The following is an 18,775-nucleotide window of genomic DNA, read 5'->3' as shown; positions in this document are numbered from 1 at the left end:
GAGCGTCAACCTGGGCACCCCCTATCACCCACCACCACCCTTCTCTGGTACGCTATTAATAAATTGGTTTCACAGATGTTTGTTGTCATGTGAGTACAAGTATGTGCCAGACACTAGTGTCCATTTCACAGAATAAAGCCACCATTTGAGGGATTTACTGTTTGCTGGGAGAACCTGGCAGGTCAACAGATGATCAAGAAATTACATGGTCAGGGGTTGAAATTTGTTCCAGGTGACAGAGGAGCACACAGGACAGGCACCTCACCTCCTCTGTCAGGGAGGATGCTTGTAGGAAGATGACAGAGGGCTTCCAGGAGGAGGTGAGCGCAAACTGAGTCTTAAAGGATGGATAGGAGTACTCCCAGGAAAGGAAAGGCAGTCTAGACAGTGGGCCCAGCACATGCTGAGGCAAAGTGATGATCCTACTGGTGGGGGGCAGGGAAGGAATCGGCATCTTCTGCTCCTTGCTGGCAACACGTTGGGTCCCACTCTGGGCCTTGGCCCTGGAAGGGAAGGCAAGGGCTTTGGACTTACGACGAGCCTGGGAAAGGAATTTTGGTCTGAGAAATCCAGGCTGCATTTATCCAGCTAATTGGGCTGGGCTGACCCCTTAATTGGGCTGCGCTGAGCCTCTGCTCAGCAGGAATGCCTGAAAACAGGGAAGAATTTGATCTGAGGCTCTGATCTTTAAGCATCCTTAACCTCCCCCCCCCGCAGTATTCTTTATTCCCAATGCTGTTACCATTATTATGAAGCCTTCTTCTATATGTAGCTTCCTTTCATTACAGCAATTATATTACCTGATTTGACCTGTTAGCAATTAGTCTTCTCCCAACAGAGCTTGGTATGAATGAATTAATGAATGAATGAATGAATGAATGAATGAATATGTACTTATTTTTCGTAAGTAGTTTTACAAGTAACTGGAGTTAGTTTTATTCACTCCATCAGTCAGGCATCCATGCAGTAGGTAACTGTTGGCTGGTAACAGCTGGCATGTCCCTGGGCAAGCTTGGACCTGGAGGTCCAACCCCAGTTGTGTTCCCCTGTGCTGGTAAAGAAAGTGTGTTTAAAGCTGAATATGGGTTCATGTTCAGAGCCAAGTGCAGAGCCTGGGCCCACCCCATACTAGCTGTGATCTCGGGCAAGTAATGGAAGTAATGGAAGAACTTTACATTTTATTTAGTTTTATTAAAGTTATCTTTAATTTTGCAAGTCTTTGATGAGTGTGTTTTCCTTGTAAAAACAATTTTTTTCAGCCCCCCTCTAACACCCTCTTCAGAGACAGCCCCTGGGGGTTTCCAGGTGGTGATGAACCCACACAGACAGATAGGCTTGTGTTTTTGTTTTTTTGTTTTTAACATGCAGGATGTGATGCTGTATGTGGTATGCGTTTGGTTTTTTTACAATATGTCTTGAAGATTCTTTCAAGTCTTTTCATACATGTCTGCCCCCACGTTTCTCACCCTTGACACTAGTGACAATTGGAGATGAATAATCCTTTGTGGTGGGGGCCGTCCAGTGCACTGTAGGACGTTGAGCAGTGTCCCTGGCCTTGACCCACTAGATGCCAATAGCACTCCCCTGTCATGACGATCAGAAATGTCTCCAGACGTGCTGATTTCCCCTTGAGGGCAAAGTCACCCCAAGTGAGAACCACTGGTCTACCCCATTATTGCTAGTGGTTCAAGAACATTTGTATTTAACCAGGTGGCCATTCAGATAGTTTCCAGCTAACGTGACGCGCCAAGCCGTAGCCTCCTCAGCTGTGAATTGGGTGTGACAGGACTGCTGGAAGCGTTAAGTGAACTAGTGCACCTAATATGCGTAGCTCATAGAAACATTCCACAAAAATATAAGCTTTCTTATTAATTATACGTTTTTAAATTATGATCGTTCTGTGACCAGGGCAGGCCTTGTAACCTCCCTGACCCTTTGTCTCTTCATCTATATAAATGAAAATAACTGCTGCTTGACTGCCCAAGTTGTAATGAGCATCAAATGAGATAGTAGCTGGGAAAACATGGGGCCCATGCTGGACACCCACTGTGGGCCTTTAGTTCGTTCCCATGCCTCTATTCCTTGACTCATTCCCACAAAAGCGGGGGCTCGGTGTGATTAAAGGGGCTTAACCAAGGGGGATGCCCCCTGTGCATGGTACCTCCTCCCAGAGCTTGGTCTGGGGAGCAGAGCCTCAGACCAGGCAGTGGCCTGCAGGCTGGGGGAAGCTCCCAGCCCCTCTGCCCCTGCTGTAACGTCACTTCTCCCCGTGTTTACGGGCCAGCACGTTGAAATGGGCAGCAGAGTCCCCACACAGCCGCCAGATGCTAAGCTTCACAGTCCAGGAGAACTTTCCACGATGATGGGATATTCTTTGTCTGCACTATCCAATGTGAGAGCCACTAACTTCCTGTGACTATTGAAATGTGTTTAGTTCAACTGAGGAACTGCATTCTTTATTTCATTTAAAATCGTTTGTTGCATATCAGTGAAAATTTGGATAGTCCCATGTGCAGTCCTAGACAATAAGGCCCTGGGCCTGTTCTCCAAGTGTTTGTCAGCTGATTGTTGCTGCTGTAGAACAGAAGCTTCATTCTGAGGACGTTTTTCACAGAGGTGTGCTCATGTGCGTAACCAGGCCACTGAGGGTCACCTCTTACTGGTGTCAGTTATCTTTTCCTTTCCCCAATGGCCCCAAGACAAGCAGAAGGCCTTACTGAGAGGCCCCTGTGTATCCAAGGGCATTGCTGTAGGAGGCAGAGCAAGTAGACCCTCCAAAACCAAGGGCAGGGTCTGAACTGCGGAAGTCAGTGATGAGGAGACCATGTCATCATGGAGCCTTCCTGGGGAGTTGGACAAAATCGTCACCTCTTGCTGCTGTGCCCAGTATAGCCCAAGATGGTCCCTCTGCGAGGGTGTCAGTGACATGCTGTGCTCCAGGCAATGGGCTTACCAAGCCTGAGACTCCAAAGCTTGTAGAGTGTTCTCTTATCAAATCCCCCTCAACAACGCTGTCAATCAGTAACTCTAGATTTTCCCATTTTATAGACTAGAAGACTAATGCCCAGAGAGGCTGAGTTGCGCGCCCAAGGTCACACATCCTTGCAGTCTTGGTGCTGGGTCCTGGGTCTCCTGTTTCTGAATCTTGTGCACAGCGTGGTAAACAGGAAAAAGAGTGGACTTCACATAGGCATTAACCATCTAGTAACTAACACTGAAAGCTGGCTTATTTCAGGCTCTCTGAGAGGCACTTGACATTAAGGGTTCTCAGGCGGGGCCCTGGGGGACATTTGGCATTGTCTGAACACATTTTTTAATTTTTCAAAAATTTTTTTTGAATTTGAAATTTAGCAGAATCATTAAAACAGAAATTATGAAAGGGACCAAAAAAATCAAGAATCAAACACCATTCAAGCTATGGGACCCTTGCTTAGGAATGGCAGTGGAACCAGTAACTATTGTGCAGCTGGCCTAAGAATACTTGGTGAAAATGAATTCAAGGGACATTAAATATTCTAAACTTCCTTAATATACAATGAAATGTATTTGGAGACATTTTTGCTTGTCACAACCGGGTTGGGAGTCACTCCTGGCATCTCGTGGGGCAAGAACAAGGATACTTCTAGACATCCGACAGTATACAGGGCAGCTGCCACCACAAGGAACAGCTGGCCCCAAATGTCAATAGTGCAAGGCTGCGAAACCCTCTCTGCACGTATGACAGCTCTACCCCTCACAGTGACTCTCTGCTCCATTTTCCCGGTGGGAACCCAGGGGTCCAGAGAAAGAAAATAACTCGCTCTAATTGTCACACCATAGTAAGCACCGGAGTCAGAACTCGAACCCAGGACTCCGCCCCCAAAGCCTGGACTTAAAACCACTATGCTTTGCTGCCCTGTAGTCAGGGACTATTGATCTGAGAGGGATATCATCAGGTCATGAAACCCCTGAATTTACATGCATCATTGTATATATTTTTCTTGGAGGAAACCCAGAGCTTTATCAGCTTCTCAATGGGACCCATGTGCCGCCCAAAATTTAGGGGGCCTGGCCTGCAAGTTAGAGAATGGGCCTTTTTTGCCCAGAGGGTGACAGGGAGGTTTTGCTTTCCATCGTGCCCCTTACGTAGATTCACATCCTCTGTACGATTCCTTCCAAGAGATTCCAACTGACATTTGTTTCATTGTCTTTCAGGCAATCGCTCCTTTGCTGGAAAACAACCATCCACCACCAGATCTCTGTGAATTCTTTTGCAAGGTATGGCATTGCTGAACGGGGGCTGTTTGCAGGACCAGCCTGCCTTTGTGTGTACACGCTGGGTGTTGGCTTTGCACAATTTGCTGTAAACCCAGGCCCCGACACAGCTGGAAGGCAAGCCAATTACCCCATTCTTAGAATTACAACCCCTCTCTGCCAGACAGGTAATATTGGAGGCCCAGGGTCCAAACCAGTGGGTCAGAGAGGAGCATGCAGCTTTTCCTTGGAATGTCTTCATGGCTGCCTTGGGAGAAGTCTGCAGCAGCTTTTCTGGGCTCCTGACATCAGAGCCAGGTTATTATTAGCCACGGCTCCTCTGAGCACCAGTTGGCCCACAGTGGGAGCACGGCTGTGGGGCTTTCCTGACAGGGAAAGAAGGCAGGGAACGCCAGGTTAGCTGGGAGGAGCCACAGAGCGGGATACCCGCTCCCAGGGACACAACGCCAGCCTCACAGTGGGATTTACCTGGAACACGTCCAGGGCACGTCAGGCGTCCCTCATTCCTCAGGCACACCTCAGCGGTCCGGAGCTGAACCAGCGTGCAGTCCCGTTATTTCTTTGCTGTATGATTATTTTATGTGCTGATTTGACGTCCTTGGAAAGGCACAGTGCCTAGGTCTGCTGCTTCCCAGCGCCACCCTGGTCTCGCTCCTGATGACTCACCTCACTCATGCTCCTTCCCTCCCATGTGGCCTGGCAAAGCGGGTACCTAGGAGGCCTGATGGTTTCTGGAGGAAAGGGGGGCTGGGGTACACTTATTGCCCCCATTCCCTGCCCGTCAGCCCTGCCCCACCCTACACACAGGGAGCCTGCCCGTGTCTGTCAGGACACAAGCTTTAGGGAGACAGGATTGCATCGTCCTCTTTGGCCCTATTGCTCCATCAGGAGACCTTTTCCAGTGCCCCACAGAACAGAGGGTGGACCCGGCCTGCTGGCCTGCAGTGTCCCGGCTACATTTTTGTGTGGACATGTGCAAGTGTGTGTCCTCTGGTCCAAGCCGGTAAGGTGGGTCCAAGTGGATGAGCACCCGATTGACAGTTGTGCGTGAGCATGTGTGCGTGCAAGAGCACACCTACACAGGCGTCGGGGTTCTGTGTGCGGTATCAAGCCCCTCCCCCTCGGGGCACAGGAAGGGAAGAAGTAACGGTTTGGTGACACTGAAGACAACTAAGATGGGCCTCTTTGCCCCCAGCGGAGTGGGGTCAGGTAACCCGGTGTTTGAGCTCCTGAGGATGGCCAGTGGTTCCCTTACCTATCAGAGCCGGTCATCTCCTCTCTTGATATTTGGTCCAATTTAATCCAAATCTTCTTGTTCTCCTTTCAGCTGTATGGTTTCTCCCAGATCTCATGGTTTTCAAACTTGTTCTAGAGCAATGGACCTTTGTTCAAAGTAAATCATACCTGGAGACTCCTGGTAGTAGCTTGAAAAACAGTGATGTAGAAGAAGCCATCCTTTGGGGCATTACCTGATAGAACTCTCCACTGGTGCTAAAACACGGCTGCTCTGCCGTTTGGAGGGAGGGGTCCCAGCCACGTGGGCCTGTGGACCTGTGAGCCTTTCGGCTGTTTTCCCTTTGTGGAGGTCAGAGCTGCAGGCTCAGTGCCTGGCCTCACAGGCAGCCTGGGGAAAGGAGAGCTTGAGGGAAACAAAGCCACTCCCACTGACTCCATCCTGGGCCAGCTCTCTGGACGCACCAGGCCGTTTCTCCTACCAGACTTCAAGACCGGGACCCCAAGAGCTGAGGAAAGTTATCCAATATATCTTGGATTTCCCAGCAAAGCCCTGATTTCTAATATCCCAAGTCCAGTATCCTTATCCAGGGGTTGGAAACTCAGCACCTTTAGGCCCTCCATACGTGCGTTGGAGTGGTGGGGTCTTACCTGCTCCACTGGAAGTCCTTCAATTTCAATTTGAAAACAAAACTTCCTGCCCGTGAAATAAAATACATCTGAGAGCTGCATTTGGCCTGCAGGTTGCTGCCAGCTTATGAAAGCCCACGATTGAAAAGTCACAGAATTTTGAAGATTCTGGTGTCTAAACCCTCTGGTACTCTTGCCCTGATTCTCAAGAGACTGCTGTTAGACCATGCGCTCTGGATCTTAGTGCTGCGAAAGTCTCACTGAATTAAATAAGGGTCATGTTAGAACCAACTCCTGTCTGTCCCATCTGAAACCATCTCACACTTGAAGATCAAAACAAAATGCAAACAAATGATCCCAACCCTACCCACTTTTCTTAAAAAAAAAGGGAATAAAAAGCTATGCAACCGTATTGGTATTCATCAAGGGAACCCAGGCACAGTGCTGAGCTCACTGCTAGGAGCCACAGTCAGGGCTTTCACAGGCCCGAGGGCCCCGGCTGGACCCTGCCGGGCGAAGCGCTGACCATGTCTTCCCGTTTCCCCAGCACTGCAGAGAGCGGCCCCGCTCCATGGTGGTCATCGAAGTGTTCACGCCCGTGGTCCAGAGGATCCTCAAGCATAACATGGTGAGTTCCCTGCCCTCCCTGACTGTAAAGCCGGAGGAGGAAGGCACAAGGGCTCCCCAGCCTTTCACTTTTCCAGAGATTTGGGGTGGGGTTGGCTGGGCTGACAGCCAGGGACTGTCTTTGGGATTCTGTTTATGTTGGGGTTTTTGTGCAGCCTGTCTCCCCTTGGTTCTATCTTTTTCTAGTAAGACAACAGTATCTGTAGGTACTCTGCCCTTGAAGGGAGCGCAACTCAGTCCTTCCGTGGGAGTTGTCCCAGTGACGTCCTTCCAGAGTGTACAGGGTGGAGAGGGGGGGAAAGAGTAACTACAGTGGAGAAACCTGACAGTCACGACCTGCGCCAGATGATCAAGGTCAATACCAGCAGCGATGTGTGTCATGGCGATAATGTGCCCTGGATATGGCGTGAGGAGAAGGGCACTTTACCTCTGGGTCTTCCTTTCTCAAACCCACAACCCCTGTCTAATCAAGAGACAAACAGCAGACCAATCCCAATTGAGGGACATTCTACTGTCCCCCTTAAAACTGTCTAGGTCATCAAAAACAAGGAAAGTCTGAGAAACTGTCATAGTCTAGAGGACCTATGGAGACATGACAACTAAATGTAATGGGGTATCTGGGTAGGATCCTGGCAAAAGGATGTTAGGGAAAAACGGAGGAAATCTGAATTAACTGTAGACTTTAATCGATTTTTAGAAAATACAGTAGCAGAATTTAATTGCACATTTATAGTGGACCAGGCACTTATAGTCTGTGTGGCCCCTTTGCATTCTCTGATCGGTTTGATGAGAACAGCAAATGTCATTGTTTTCTCCATATTACATGTGGGGAAACAGGCTTAGCCAGGTCTGTTTACTGGCCCCAGGGCCACAGCTAAGAATAAGCATAACTAACCTCTACTCACAGATATTTATTGAACATCTTCTTAGAGCCAGACATATTATGGCTCTACGTGTATTACATCATTTAACCCTTGTGACAGCCTGTGACCTCCTTTTACAGATGAGGAGGCTGAGACCCAGAAGGTTCCATAGGTTACTCAGGGCACCTCTGAGTAGCCATGATTGCTCATGAGTGATACCAAGGAGCAGGCAGTCGGAAGCAAGGGCCGGTGCTCCAACATGCTCTGCTGAGCCAGCCACCAGCCAGACTTAAGTTCATCTCGATGACATGGAGGCACTGGAGTAATTCAGCACAGGTTGAGCCACCGAATCAGTGGCAGGGTGCCCGTGACTACTGCCCCCGGCCCTGTCAAGATTTAGCTCATGAAAACAACTCTGAAAAAGGCTTTGTGAAGTAGCTTTCCTGTCTCCACACCGTGCTCCTAAAGAATATTATATACCCTATCCCCCTTCCCCAATCAGGAATGGAAATGTATGACATGTGCTATCATCCTTCTCCCGTGCTCATGGCAGACATCATTAATCGATTGCAGTGCTCTTCCTAAAGAGCCCAGAGATAGCTTCAGCATCTTTCTCAACACAGCATTCCAAGCAGCCACCACCAATTGAACCCTGTTGGTACCATACGATTTCCGTTTACCATTCTCTACCCTGAACGGTCACACACCGTAATTGAATTGTTGCTTGTTTCTGAGATCTTTCTGGGTTTGAGATAAATGCATTTCTTGTTTTCTGAACACAGGGAGAGGGATATTCCATCTGATTCTTTCTCCAGGACTAGGAAAGAAATTCCCTATTTGGTGGTGATGGTGGGGGTGGGGTGGGGTGGGGTTCTGCCTTAATTTGGGCTTTACTGGTATCAAGGGTACTCCCTCGCTTCAGACAGCTGGGAGGAAAGGGTCTCTGATTGTTGATTTTAAAATCACTGCGGATGTGGTGGGAGGACAGGGCTGTACGCTTTCAGAATCCAGGGCAAAGGTTCTGGAGTTTCTTTCGCAAAGGACCCTTTCCGATCATAACTTGTCAATGACAGAGCTGCACTCGAGGGCATACTGGCAGGCCCATGCCTCCTCAGCTCATAAACACTTTTGCATATTTCGTGGTAGTCAATAGACTGTTTAATAAGGGTTCTTTTGGGACATCTGCCTTCAAAGGGAAAAAAGTCAAAATTCAGGCAGCCTCCAACAGCTTAACCATACAACATCTCCCTTATATTTGGCTGGTTTTATGGGCCTGGAGTGTTGACCATGTAATAATTTTCTGGATAAAAATCAGCACGGCTACAGGGCAAATCCAGAATTTATAGCATCTGTTGTGGCCTGGCAGAGATCAGGGACCCTCAGGCATGAATTCTCACTTCACTTTTAAAGAACTTCCCCTAAGTGATCCTTGAGTCTGAGGATGCTATAAAGTGACTCCTAATTCCATGCTGTGTTGGGAAAGAATTGTAGACGGGACAAGAGGAGCAGCCTCTCCTGCAGAAGAACAGACATGGGTTAAGCAGTGACTGTGGCTTATACCAGGTGCGGGAAGCACGGCAGACCTTTGGTGTCATTCGTTGGATGTTCCTGAGGCTTAGTAAGCAGCCGTGGGCCAGAGGCATCATTTTGGAGCTGGGGCTCTTGGCTGGTGAGTGGGCCTAGCCTGCCACCAGCCATGGGCCTGTCGACATAGCATGACCAGTGACTTCTCTTCATCCCACAGGCACTGTTCCTCATTAAGGAGGCACTTGAACATTTGGGAAATGGGGGAAATCATATACTACAGTGGTGTTCTGGGATTTTGGAGCTTCTCCCATTCTCAGTGTGCATCTTTTGTAAACATATCATGTGCCTCAATTTCATGGATGAGCGTACTGAATCTTCGAGAGGTTGAGTCTCAGAGAGTGTTACTCACTGGGCAGAAAGTAAAATTAACTACAGATGGAAGCAGCCCTTCAATATGTTCCTCTGTCATCCCCAGGAATGACTGTGGTCCCTGTGCCCACATGCCACTTATCAGAGTGTTCCTGTGACGCAGGAGGCATGGTGTGGCTGTGGGCCCTAGTGGCCGAAGTGGTCTGACCTCCTACTTCCCAAGGGGAGCATATTTGACTTTTCCGAAGAGGCAAAATGTCCCTCACTCACGTGTTGAATGGCCACCAGACCCATCTGTAACGTTCAGTGATTGTGGCTTATACCAGGTGTGGGAAGCACGTGGTGTAAGGAAGTGACCTTGACTATCCAGAAATCTAGTCGCAAAGATAATGGCAGTTACCTTTAGCAGGTTCAGTTAAAGTAGTTTCCACAGGATCATAAAACCTTAGATGTGCAAAGGGACCTAGGGATCAGTTCTTCCGAACCTCATTCCACAGTGGAGACGATGAGGCCCAGAGAGGGACCTGACAGCCCAAGGCCACACAGCTTTCCTGTTACCCTTTTCCAGGGAACTAGGGAAGTCTGGGCATCATCCTCAATTTGAAAGCACAGTCAAGCTGCAATCTTCTCTTCATGCAGGGACCTCATCTTCTAGTCAAGTCCTGTGTGTGTGCACGTGCACACATACATACTTGTATGTGTGTATACATGTGTGTCTCTGTGTGCATATGTGTGTACATGTATGAGTGTGTATGTTTGGGGGGGTGCATGCATATGTATGTATGTATGTTCCTTTTGAGCTTTCTCCATGGCTTCTGCTGCCGTCCTGATGCAAAGGCATAATCCTAGTGGTCAGGATATAATCAGAGGAGTACCTCCCATTGTCTTGAGGACCCTAATTCAGCCCCTTGGACTCCTGGTGAAGAAGCACCAGGCAGCTCTAGAAATGCTCCTGTGAGCTGGCCGGAGAGTGTGGGGGGGACACAATCCGTTCTGAGCTTTCATGAGAGCCCGTGGGATCAGTTAGATCCATGAGGAGAGCCTCCACTGGTTTTGTCTTAGTTCTGATTCAGGTTGCTTTTTATTAAGTGGGTCCCACTGAGCAAGGCCAGGAGGGGCAGATGAGTTTGGAGACCAGGCTGCCCTCTGGCTGGTCAACTTCATGCCCACACTCATTTGCCCTCCTGCCTGTTTAAAATCCAGCTCATGGTTTTAGGCGTCCAGTAACGAAGTCTCTGGTCCCTCATCATGGGCCTGGGAATGGACGCAGGGTCCTTTCCTGGGCCACGCTTCTCTCTCCTGCACCGTCTGTGTTTCTTCTGACAGGCCTCCGAGGCGACAGCCACCATGGAGATTGCCTTTCCACACTTACCTGAGCTCTGTCACCTGCCCCGTTAACGTGCTGCATTGGGGAAGCTGAGAAAATGTCAGTCTCCAATAATGTCACTCATTGGAGCAGGCAGAGTCCCTCTGTCCTTGCTTAGTGTCCCTTAATTAGTCTTCAGCTGAGGTAAGATACGGGTGCCCATCAGCTGAGCTGGTTGATGAACATGGAGCATCGTCCCCCTTACCCTGCCCGCCCGCAGGCTGGGAACCCAGCCTGTTTCTAATGTTGGACAGATTATTCCTACTCCTCCTTCCTGCCTGCCCCCTGTCCCTGACCTGCAGCCACACACCAGCCACCTTCCCTCCACTCCCACTCACCTCCCAGCACACACACCTCCCTTCCCAGGCCACCACTCACACACGCACACATGTACACACGCGCCTCCCACATTCCTTGTCTTTTACCACACCTGCTCCCTCATCTCTCACACACACCTGCTCCCTCATCTCTCTCACACACACACCTGCTCCCTCATCTCTCACACACACCTGCTCCCTCATCTCTCACACACACCTGCTCCCTCATCTCTCTCATACACACCTCCTCCTATGTCCACGTCTCTCACACCCACGCCTCCAACACCCCACGTCTCTTACACATACCTCCTTCCATACCCCACATCTTTTACACACGTACCTCCTCCCACACACCACGTCTGTCACACACACACACACGCATACACCCCTCCTCCCAAACTCCACATCTTACAAACTCACCCTTACTCGTCTAGCCAGCCCTTTTTGAGTTCATTGATCTGTGTCATCTACCTTTTTATTTTATCCATGTGCCCTTTGAGCATGGCTTTTTCTATAACCAAAGGACAAGATCATCAAACGCTCGTTAAGTTTAGTTCTGGAACACGGTGGGTGGCTGGGTCAGCAGCTGCCTGAGAAGCCAGCGACTGGGAACCGTCCCCACCGGGGCCGCATGTGGTTCTCAGGCAGCCGTGGCCCTCTTGCTCAGAAGGATCAAGTATTTCTTCACCGAGGATGTTTGGGGACACAGGGCATTCCAGTGTACTTACGCCGTTTGTCCAGTGTACTTACCTTTATCTCCTTCAAACCCCCAGGAAGTCCCAAAGCACCGCCCCCCGAATTGATGGTCCCAGATTGGGGCATCTTCTGACTTTGCTGTTTTGAGTGGCCTCAGAGAATAGTTCATACAAAGCAGGGCCCTGAAAACTCTTGGGGGTTTCCCCAAGAATTGATGGGGGCCTGGCTCAACATCTGCAGTCCCCTCATGGCCGTGCAGAACAGGGGCCCGAGCTTGCCTGTTTTCTGAGCATATCTGTGTGGCACACTGACCCCGCCCCACCACAGGAGTGGGTTAGTACCATGCCAGTGGGTTCCCTACATGTGCCAGAAAACCCCCTTGTGACAGGACATTTCCTGATCTCTATGGGCAGTCATCAGAAGGTATAAGCAAGAGTGATGGAACCAGTTCTTTGAAGTGAAAAATGTGTGTGCTTTCTAGAAAATAGAGCTCGCTGGTGTCTCCCACTGCCTTCTGTACCAATGGCTCTGGACAGAGAGGGTCCCACCACCCCTTCTGGTCTCCTGGCCTCCTCTGCAGTGTGTCCCAATGCCTACCCTCTGTTCTCTCTGCAGGACTTTGGGAAGTGCCCACGACTGAGGCTGTTTACTCAGGAGTACATCCTTGCCTTGAATGAGCTCAACGCGGGGATGGAAGTGGTGAAGAAGTTCATTCAGAGGTGGGTCTCCCAGCTGAGCCCCTGCCCACTCTGGCCTGTGAGCCAGCTTTCCTCTCCACCCCAGAACCATGCACTGCACTGATTTCCGAAGAGGAGCCACTGGTGTTCAGAGGCCGAGTGTCTCCGGGATCCTCCCACTGAGGCGCTTACTTGCTGTGTGACATTGAGCCAGTTGCTGTACCACTCTGATCCTGTTGTCCTGTTGTTGTGTGATTAAATAAGATGATATGTAAGGAAGGCCCTAGCACAGTCCCTGATGTTCAGTAGGAAGTCAAGAAATGGTAATAGTCCTAAATAATATGAGTATTTCCATGGGTCCCACAGTCTCGGGCTACTGGTGCCTGCTGTATAGGAAACGATCCCCTAATGGCCCTGGAGAGTCGTCATTGGGGACTTAAATAGCCGGCCATCTCCCATACTTGGCCAAGAGTAAGCCAAATATTCTGGTCCTTCCTCCCTTCTGATGGGGAAGTTACTTTTGCTTTGATGTTTACATTTTTTTTCTCTATGCCTCGTTTTCCTCCTCTATAAATGAGACTCATAATACCCACTTCATCCAGTTCATGTGAGGGATTCGCTGAGCTAACACGCACAAACACTAAAAACAATGCATAAACGTGATGGGAGTGTTAGTGGTCCTTGTCATGACTCTTATTTTCTAAGAAAACCAAAATAGCCTGGTTAAATTGCTTCTGAAGTTCCATGTTTCCTAAATATACTCACCTAGAATTCACAAAGCATTTCTACATCCAAATGATGTGTCTTTCTGCCAGAGTTTGGGTGACTTCAGGGTCCCTTTAAAGCACCCAGTTAAGGTTTGCAAAATTTTTTCAAGTGAGGTCTCTCTTAGTCCCAGTGGCCACAATAATTTTTCCAGGAATGTTATAGGTTTTGTCCTCAGGCCCCAAACTGCCTTGGGAGTAGGGGTATTAGCCCCATTTCACAGATGAGAGAACTGAGGCACAGAGACAGCCGTGATCAATAACACCAGCTTCATTTATAGAGGCATTAGCTACTGCGTCGCAGACTCCATGCTAGGCCAGGGTGACCATAATAAGTTTTCTTCCAAAGCAGAGTGAAATGAGGTATTATGAATAATTATTCCAGCACCTCCAGGCATAAATGTGACTGTCCCAGACATATGGCCTCCATATGCTGTCTTCTCATGTGTTAGAAAATTGGGTCCTTATTAAAACCCATTAAGGCAAGGGCTGCTGTCCCCATTTTATAGCGAAGGAAACTGAGAGGAGAGAATTTAAGTAGCTTGCCAAGGCCGCTCAGCTAGACTTGAATCCAGGCACCCTGGAGCTAGAGCCCATGGCCTGGAGCTTTGCTCTCTGCTGCCTGCACATGGCAGAGCCAGGACTGAAATTCCGATGTTGCCAACTCCCCATCAGAGAGCTCAGTGTTCCCCCAAACCCCACATCCCAAAAGCTGTGTCTGACTAGTTCCCCAGCCTCCTCCCACCCCTCCTCCCTGCAGTGGGTACCACTCTTGCGGCTCCTTCTCACCCTGCCCTCTGCTCTTTTCCAGCATGCACGGCCCCACAGGGCACTGCCCCCACCCCCGGGTCCTGCCCAACCTAGTGGCCGTGTGCCTGGCCGCCATCTACTCCTGCTATGAAGAGTTCATCAACAGGTTAGTGACCGCTACCACGGGGAGGGTCTGGGCACGGGCATGGTACCATTCCAGGGTGGGGACAGTGAGGGGCCAAGTCACCAAGGGTGGTGGCTTACATATACTCACCAGGCCAGGGAGGTGGAATGGCTTTCGCCAGGCCAACATCCAATGTGTTTGCCAAGTCGCCTGTGCTCACTGATTCCAGGGCCCAGAACCCAGGGATGTTACTGGAAAAGCAAACACAGTCAATCAACACTGACAATTGCAAGGCCATTGTATTGACCTGTTTAGGAACAAGTGTTTTATTCTGAAGATTTCTCACCACTTGGCACATGTGACACATTGAGGCATGTGTGTGTGCGGGTATGTATGAGAGAGAGAATGTGTGGACGCATGGTATGTACATGGAGAATTGTGTGTGCCCTGTGTGAATGTGTGCACGTTTATCAGTGTGCATGCGTGTGAGTGTGTGTACATGTGGGTGTGGGTGTTGCCCACATGTGTGAGTGTATGCGCGAGGGGTGGCAGTAAGGTTTACTCCTCACTTTGTCTTTATAAAGATAGAATTGTATTTTGCCTGTGGCCCACTGTGTGCCAGGCGTGATTGTAGTTACCGTGTTTCCCTGAAAATAAGCCCCAGTTAAGATCTCAGCCAGATGGACACGTTTAGTACGTTATGACAATGTTCCAGAAGAAGATGACATGACTGTAATTGAATAAATGTAGATTGTTGTACATGAAAAAACAAGACATCCCTGAAAATAAGCTCTAATGGAGCAAAAATTAATAAAAGAACCGGTCTTATTTTTAGGGAAACATGGTACTGGGGGTAAAAGAGACCACAGATTCACTCTCAGAGCTTGTTCTTTGATAGGAGAGATAATGTACATGCAAATACCATGTTTCCCTGAAAATAAGACCTAGCTGGACAATCAGCTCTAATTCATCTTTTGGAGCAAAAATTAATATAAAACCAGGTCTTATTTTACTATAAGACCTGGTATGTTATATTATATTATATTATATTATATTATATTATATTATATTATATTATATTACATTCATTATATTATACCCAGTCTTATAGTACAATAAGACCGGGTCTTATATTAATTTTTGCTCCAAGACACATTATTGCTGATTGGCCGGCTAGGTCTTCTTTTCGGGGAAACTCGGTCTGCAGGATCATGTCAGGTGGTGAGAAATTCTGTGCAAACAATGAAACAGAGCAGTGACCGGAACAGGGCACGGCAGGGCCACTGCCTTGGGTTCCCCAGGGTTTGGGTGCAAGCCTTATTAGAGAAGTGAGCCCAGAAAGGAGGGAAGGCGCCCGGGAAGGGAGGACAGCCCCTAGAGCCTGGATTAATCAGCAGGTGACCACAGCGGGCACTTATGCGTTCCCTGGATGTCTTGGGAGACTATGTGGAACAGCCTCACGGTTATTCCTCTGAGGGATGATGACGCTGGGGTAGTTACTTACCAGCTCCCATTCTTCCCTGATTTAGGGTCACTCTTGGGATGCAGAGTGACGCAGATGCCTTTAGTTTGCGTAGAACTTTCTACTGTGACCTCTGGGGGTCATTGGAGAGGATATAAAGTGCAGGGCACAGGTGGCCGCTGCTGCAGTCACCCTGTCCAGTTGTTCAGGTGGTATAGTGCACAACTCCAGGGGGACCAAAATGTGTCTGGGCACCACTAGAGCTGGGGACACAGCAGGAATATATTTTTGTCTTTAAAGAAAAGGCAGTAGAGCATTCTGAGTCACTGAAAACCCTTGCAAATGGGACTTCTAAAACAAACACTACACGTTGAGTTTTTGGGGAAGGGGCCACAAAAGAACCTTAATAAGAGGGCATTTTCATCTGACTAGGCTTGAGAAGGGAGGATGGCTAGTTTTAATGTCCTCAGCCCCAGGTGCTGATTTCAAAGGGGACCATAGCCAATCTTGAATCATTTCCCCGTTGAGAAAGAGGTAACCAGAACATGAATATGTCATGCTGCTCATTCCCGAGTGCCTGTTCTGTGCCCTGCAACATGTTACATTGCAAGCAAAAAAGAAGTTCAGAGGGTAGTGCACGGCCTGTACAGCCATCCCAGCCCCCTGTATACCCGAATGGGCACTTGCCCTTGGCCTGGCACACTCTAGCTCTGATTGCGTGGATTTCAAACTCAGGCCACCCCAGGAAGCAGGAAGAGCATCAGGAGTCTCTCTCTCTCTCTCTCTCTCTCTCTCTCTCTCTCTCTCTCTCTCTCTCTCTCTCCTGAAGCCTCCCTGGGGCCACTCCCTAGACGCCTGAACTGGGACTCGAGTTGGGGGCAGAGGCAGGAGCAGGAAACCACACATCTCAGAGTTTTCCCTCTGCGTCTCCAAATCCCTGCCTGGGTTCCCTGGAACAGGGTTTTCCTGACTCAGGAACAGCAGGCAGAAAGACAAAGATGCTGGAAATGTCTTTCCCAGTTCCCAGCCCAGGAGAAAGGCAGAGGTGGGAAGAACCAGAATTAGGCACCATGCACAGTGCTGCACAGATAGAGGACTAGGGACAGCAGCAGCCAGCCTTCATCCTTCTCTTCTTCACGCAACACTCATTTAGTGAGGGTCCATTATGTGCCATGTGCTGAAAGTACAAAAGTGAACCAGCCGGGTGGGGCCCCTGCCCTCCTAGTGCAGATGGTGGAGCAGCAGATGGAGGGGTGGGGCGTGAGTAAGCAAGCAGTCATTGCACAGTTTGATCAGGGCTGCGATGGCAGAAGCCAGAGGCGTGATTAACATGGAGACTCCAGTGTGGGGTCTCAACCCTGGCTGCATATCAGAGTCACCTGGGAAGGCTTTACAAAATCAGAACGTGAAACTAGACATGCCTCTGCCCTGTGACCCAACTCCTCATAGCTTTTGGCATGTTCATCAGAGGATGTGTACAAGAATGTTTACAGCAGCATTAATTGTAACAGCCCCAGACTGAAATCTGCCTCAACTCCAGTCTCCTAGAAGAGTAGAATGGATAAATGAGTTGTGGTCTGTTTTCGCAAAGGCATACTGTACAGCAGCAGGAGTGAATGAATGAACTAGTACAACCATGAGTAAATCTCACAGATATGATATTGAGCGAAAGAAGCCAGACCCAAAAGATACATACAATGTGATTCTTTTTCCTTGACATTGTATAGGCAAAATGAATCTGTGGTGATAGAGGCCCCCTTTGGGGTGGAGAGTTAGGTGGAAAGCCATGAGAGAAGTTTCTGGGTTCCTGGAAATCTTCCACATTTTGATCTGGGCCCTTGATTCTCAACTGGAGGTAGTTTTGACCTCCAGGGAATATTTGGCAATGTCTGGAGACATTTGAGGTTGCCACAACTTGGGTGGGAGATGAGATGCTGCTGGTATCCAGTGGGTAGAAGTCAAGAATGCTGCTAAATATACGACCACCTGCAGGACAGCCCCCCACAGAGAATCACCAGAATTATCTGGCCCACCATGTCAGCGGTGCCAAGGTGGAGGAATCCTGATCTAGTAGCTGGTAACTCCACAGGGGAACATGTGAAAATTCATGAAGCTCTGTGCCTAAGGTTTATGCATTTGACTCTTCTGTGTTTAAGTTATACCCACAGTGTGCTGGAGCCCTGCTCCATTTGGAAGCACACCTCTTCCTGGTATCTTGAATTCGGTCATGGCGGGAGTATTTACACCAGGAAATTGGCAAACTGTAAAGCAGGGCTCCTCTTTTCTGTACTGTTGGTTGTCAGACATTCACTAGCATACTGCTGGTTATGTCTCCATAAAAATGGGTGAGGGTGGAGGGTACTTGGGTACCACCCACTGCAATTCTGATTTTGTTGGGCTGGCACTGCCATCGGACTTTTTTTTTTTTAACTCCCAAGCAAGTCGAGTGCATGGCCAGAGTTGAGAACCCCTGCTCTCAGGTGAGGAAGGGATCCTTCAGGGAGGTAGTATTTAAGTTGAGACCTCCTGACTATCAACAAGGCAAGAGGCAGCATGAGGTGATCCAGGCAGACAACGTGCAGAGGCCTGGCGGGGCAGGTGGAGTTGCCATTAGTCACATTTTCCTGTCTACGGTCCTTAAGGACCTGCTTCAGGATCCCCTGGACTGCTTCTCTAAAAAGCAGACTCCTGGATGCTGCATTTCTGGGTTGGGCCCAGGAATCTGCATTCTTAGCAAGCTCCTCAAGTGATCCACTCCGTGCTAAAGATGAAGGGCCACAGCAGGTGAGGAAGGGAAGGAAACTGACTGCAACAGAGACAGGGAAAGAGAAGCAAAAAATGCATTGGAGAGGAGGGCAGGCCATGGAGAGACTTGTACCTCTGAGCTCCTCAAACTCCCTGTGCTGAGCTGTGCCTGGGGGTTGTATGTTAAATGAAGGTTCAGATTCAGCATGTCTGGGGCGGAGGCTGAGGTGCCACTTGTCTAACAGACTCCCGGTGATGCTGATGCTGCTGGTCAGGGAGCACAGTGTGAGTGACAAAGCTGTGCCTATGTTTCAACTGCGGAGTTTTTATTCTGAAAGCATTGGGGTTGCCAATGGGTTTTAAGTAAAGAG

The 18,775-nt window shown here is 49.2% G+C and overlaps 1 protein-coding gene across 2 annotated transcripts in view; it reads left to right on the top strand.

Moving 5' to 3' along the window:
* CMIP (c-Maf inducing protein) overlaps window positions 1–18,775 on the top strand; it is a 233,986-nt gene that overhangs the window by 186,785 nt on the left and 28,426 nt on the right. For both annotated transcript variants that reach the window (XM_019743707.3, XM_019743708.3), the window contains 4 exons: window positions 4,195–4,257; window positions 6,665–6,745; window positions 12,498–12,601; window positions 14,135–14,239. In XM_019743707.3, coding sequence (XP_019599266.1) covers window positions 4,195–4,257; window positions 6,665–6,745; window positions 12,498–12,601; window positions 14,135–14,239 — 353 coding nt within the window. The remainder of the gene's footprint in view (window positions 1–4,194; window positions 4,258–6,664; window positions 6,746–12,497; window positions 12,602–14,134; window positions 14,240–18,775) is intronic.

Source organism: Rhinolophus sinicus, chromosome 8, assembly GCF_057876585.1.
Source record: "Rhinolophus sinicus isolate RSI-liver-muscle chromosome 8, RSI-T2T, whole genome shotgun sequence".
NCBI lineage: Eukaryota > Metazoa > Chordata > Mammalia > Chiroptera > Rhinolophidae > Rhinolophus > Rhinolophus sinicus.
This window is presented reverse-complemented; position numbering and strand designations above follow the sequence as displayed.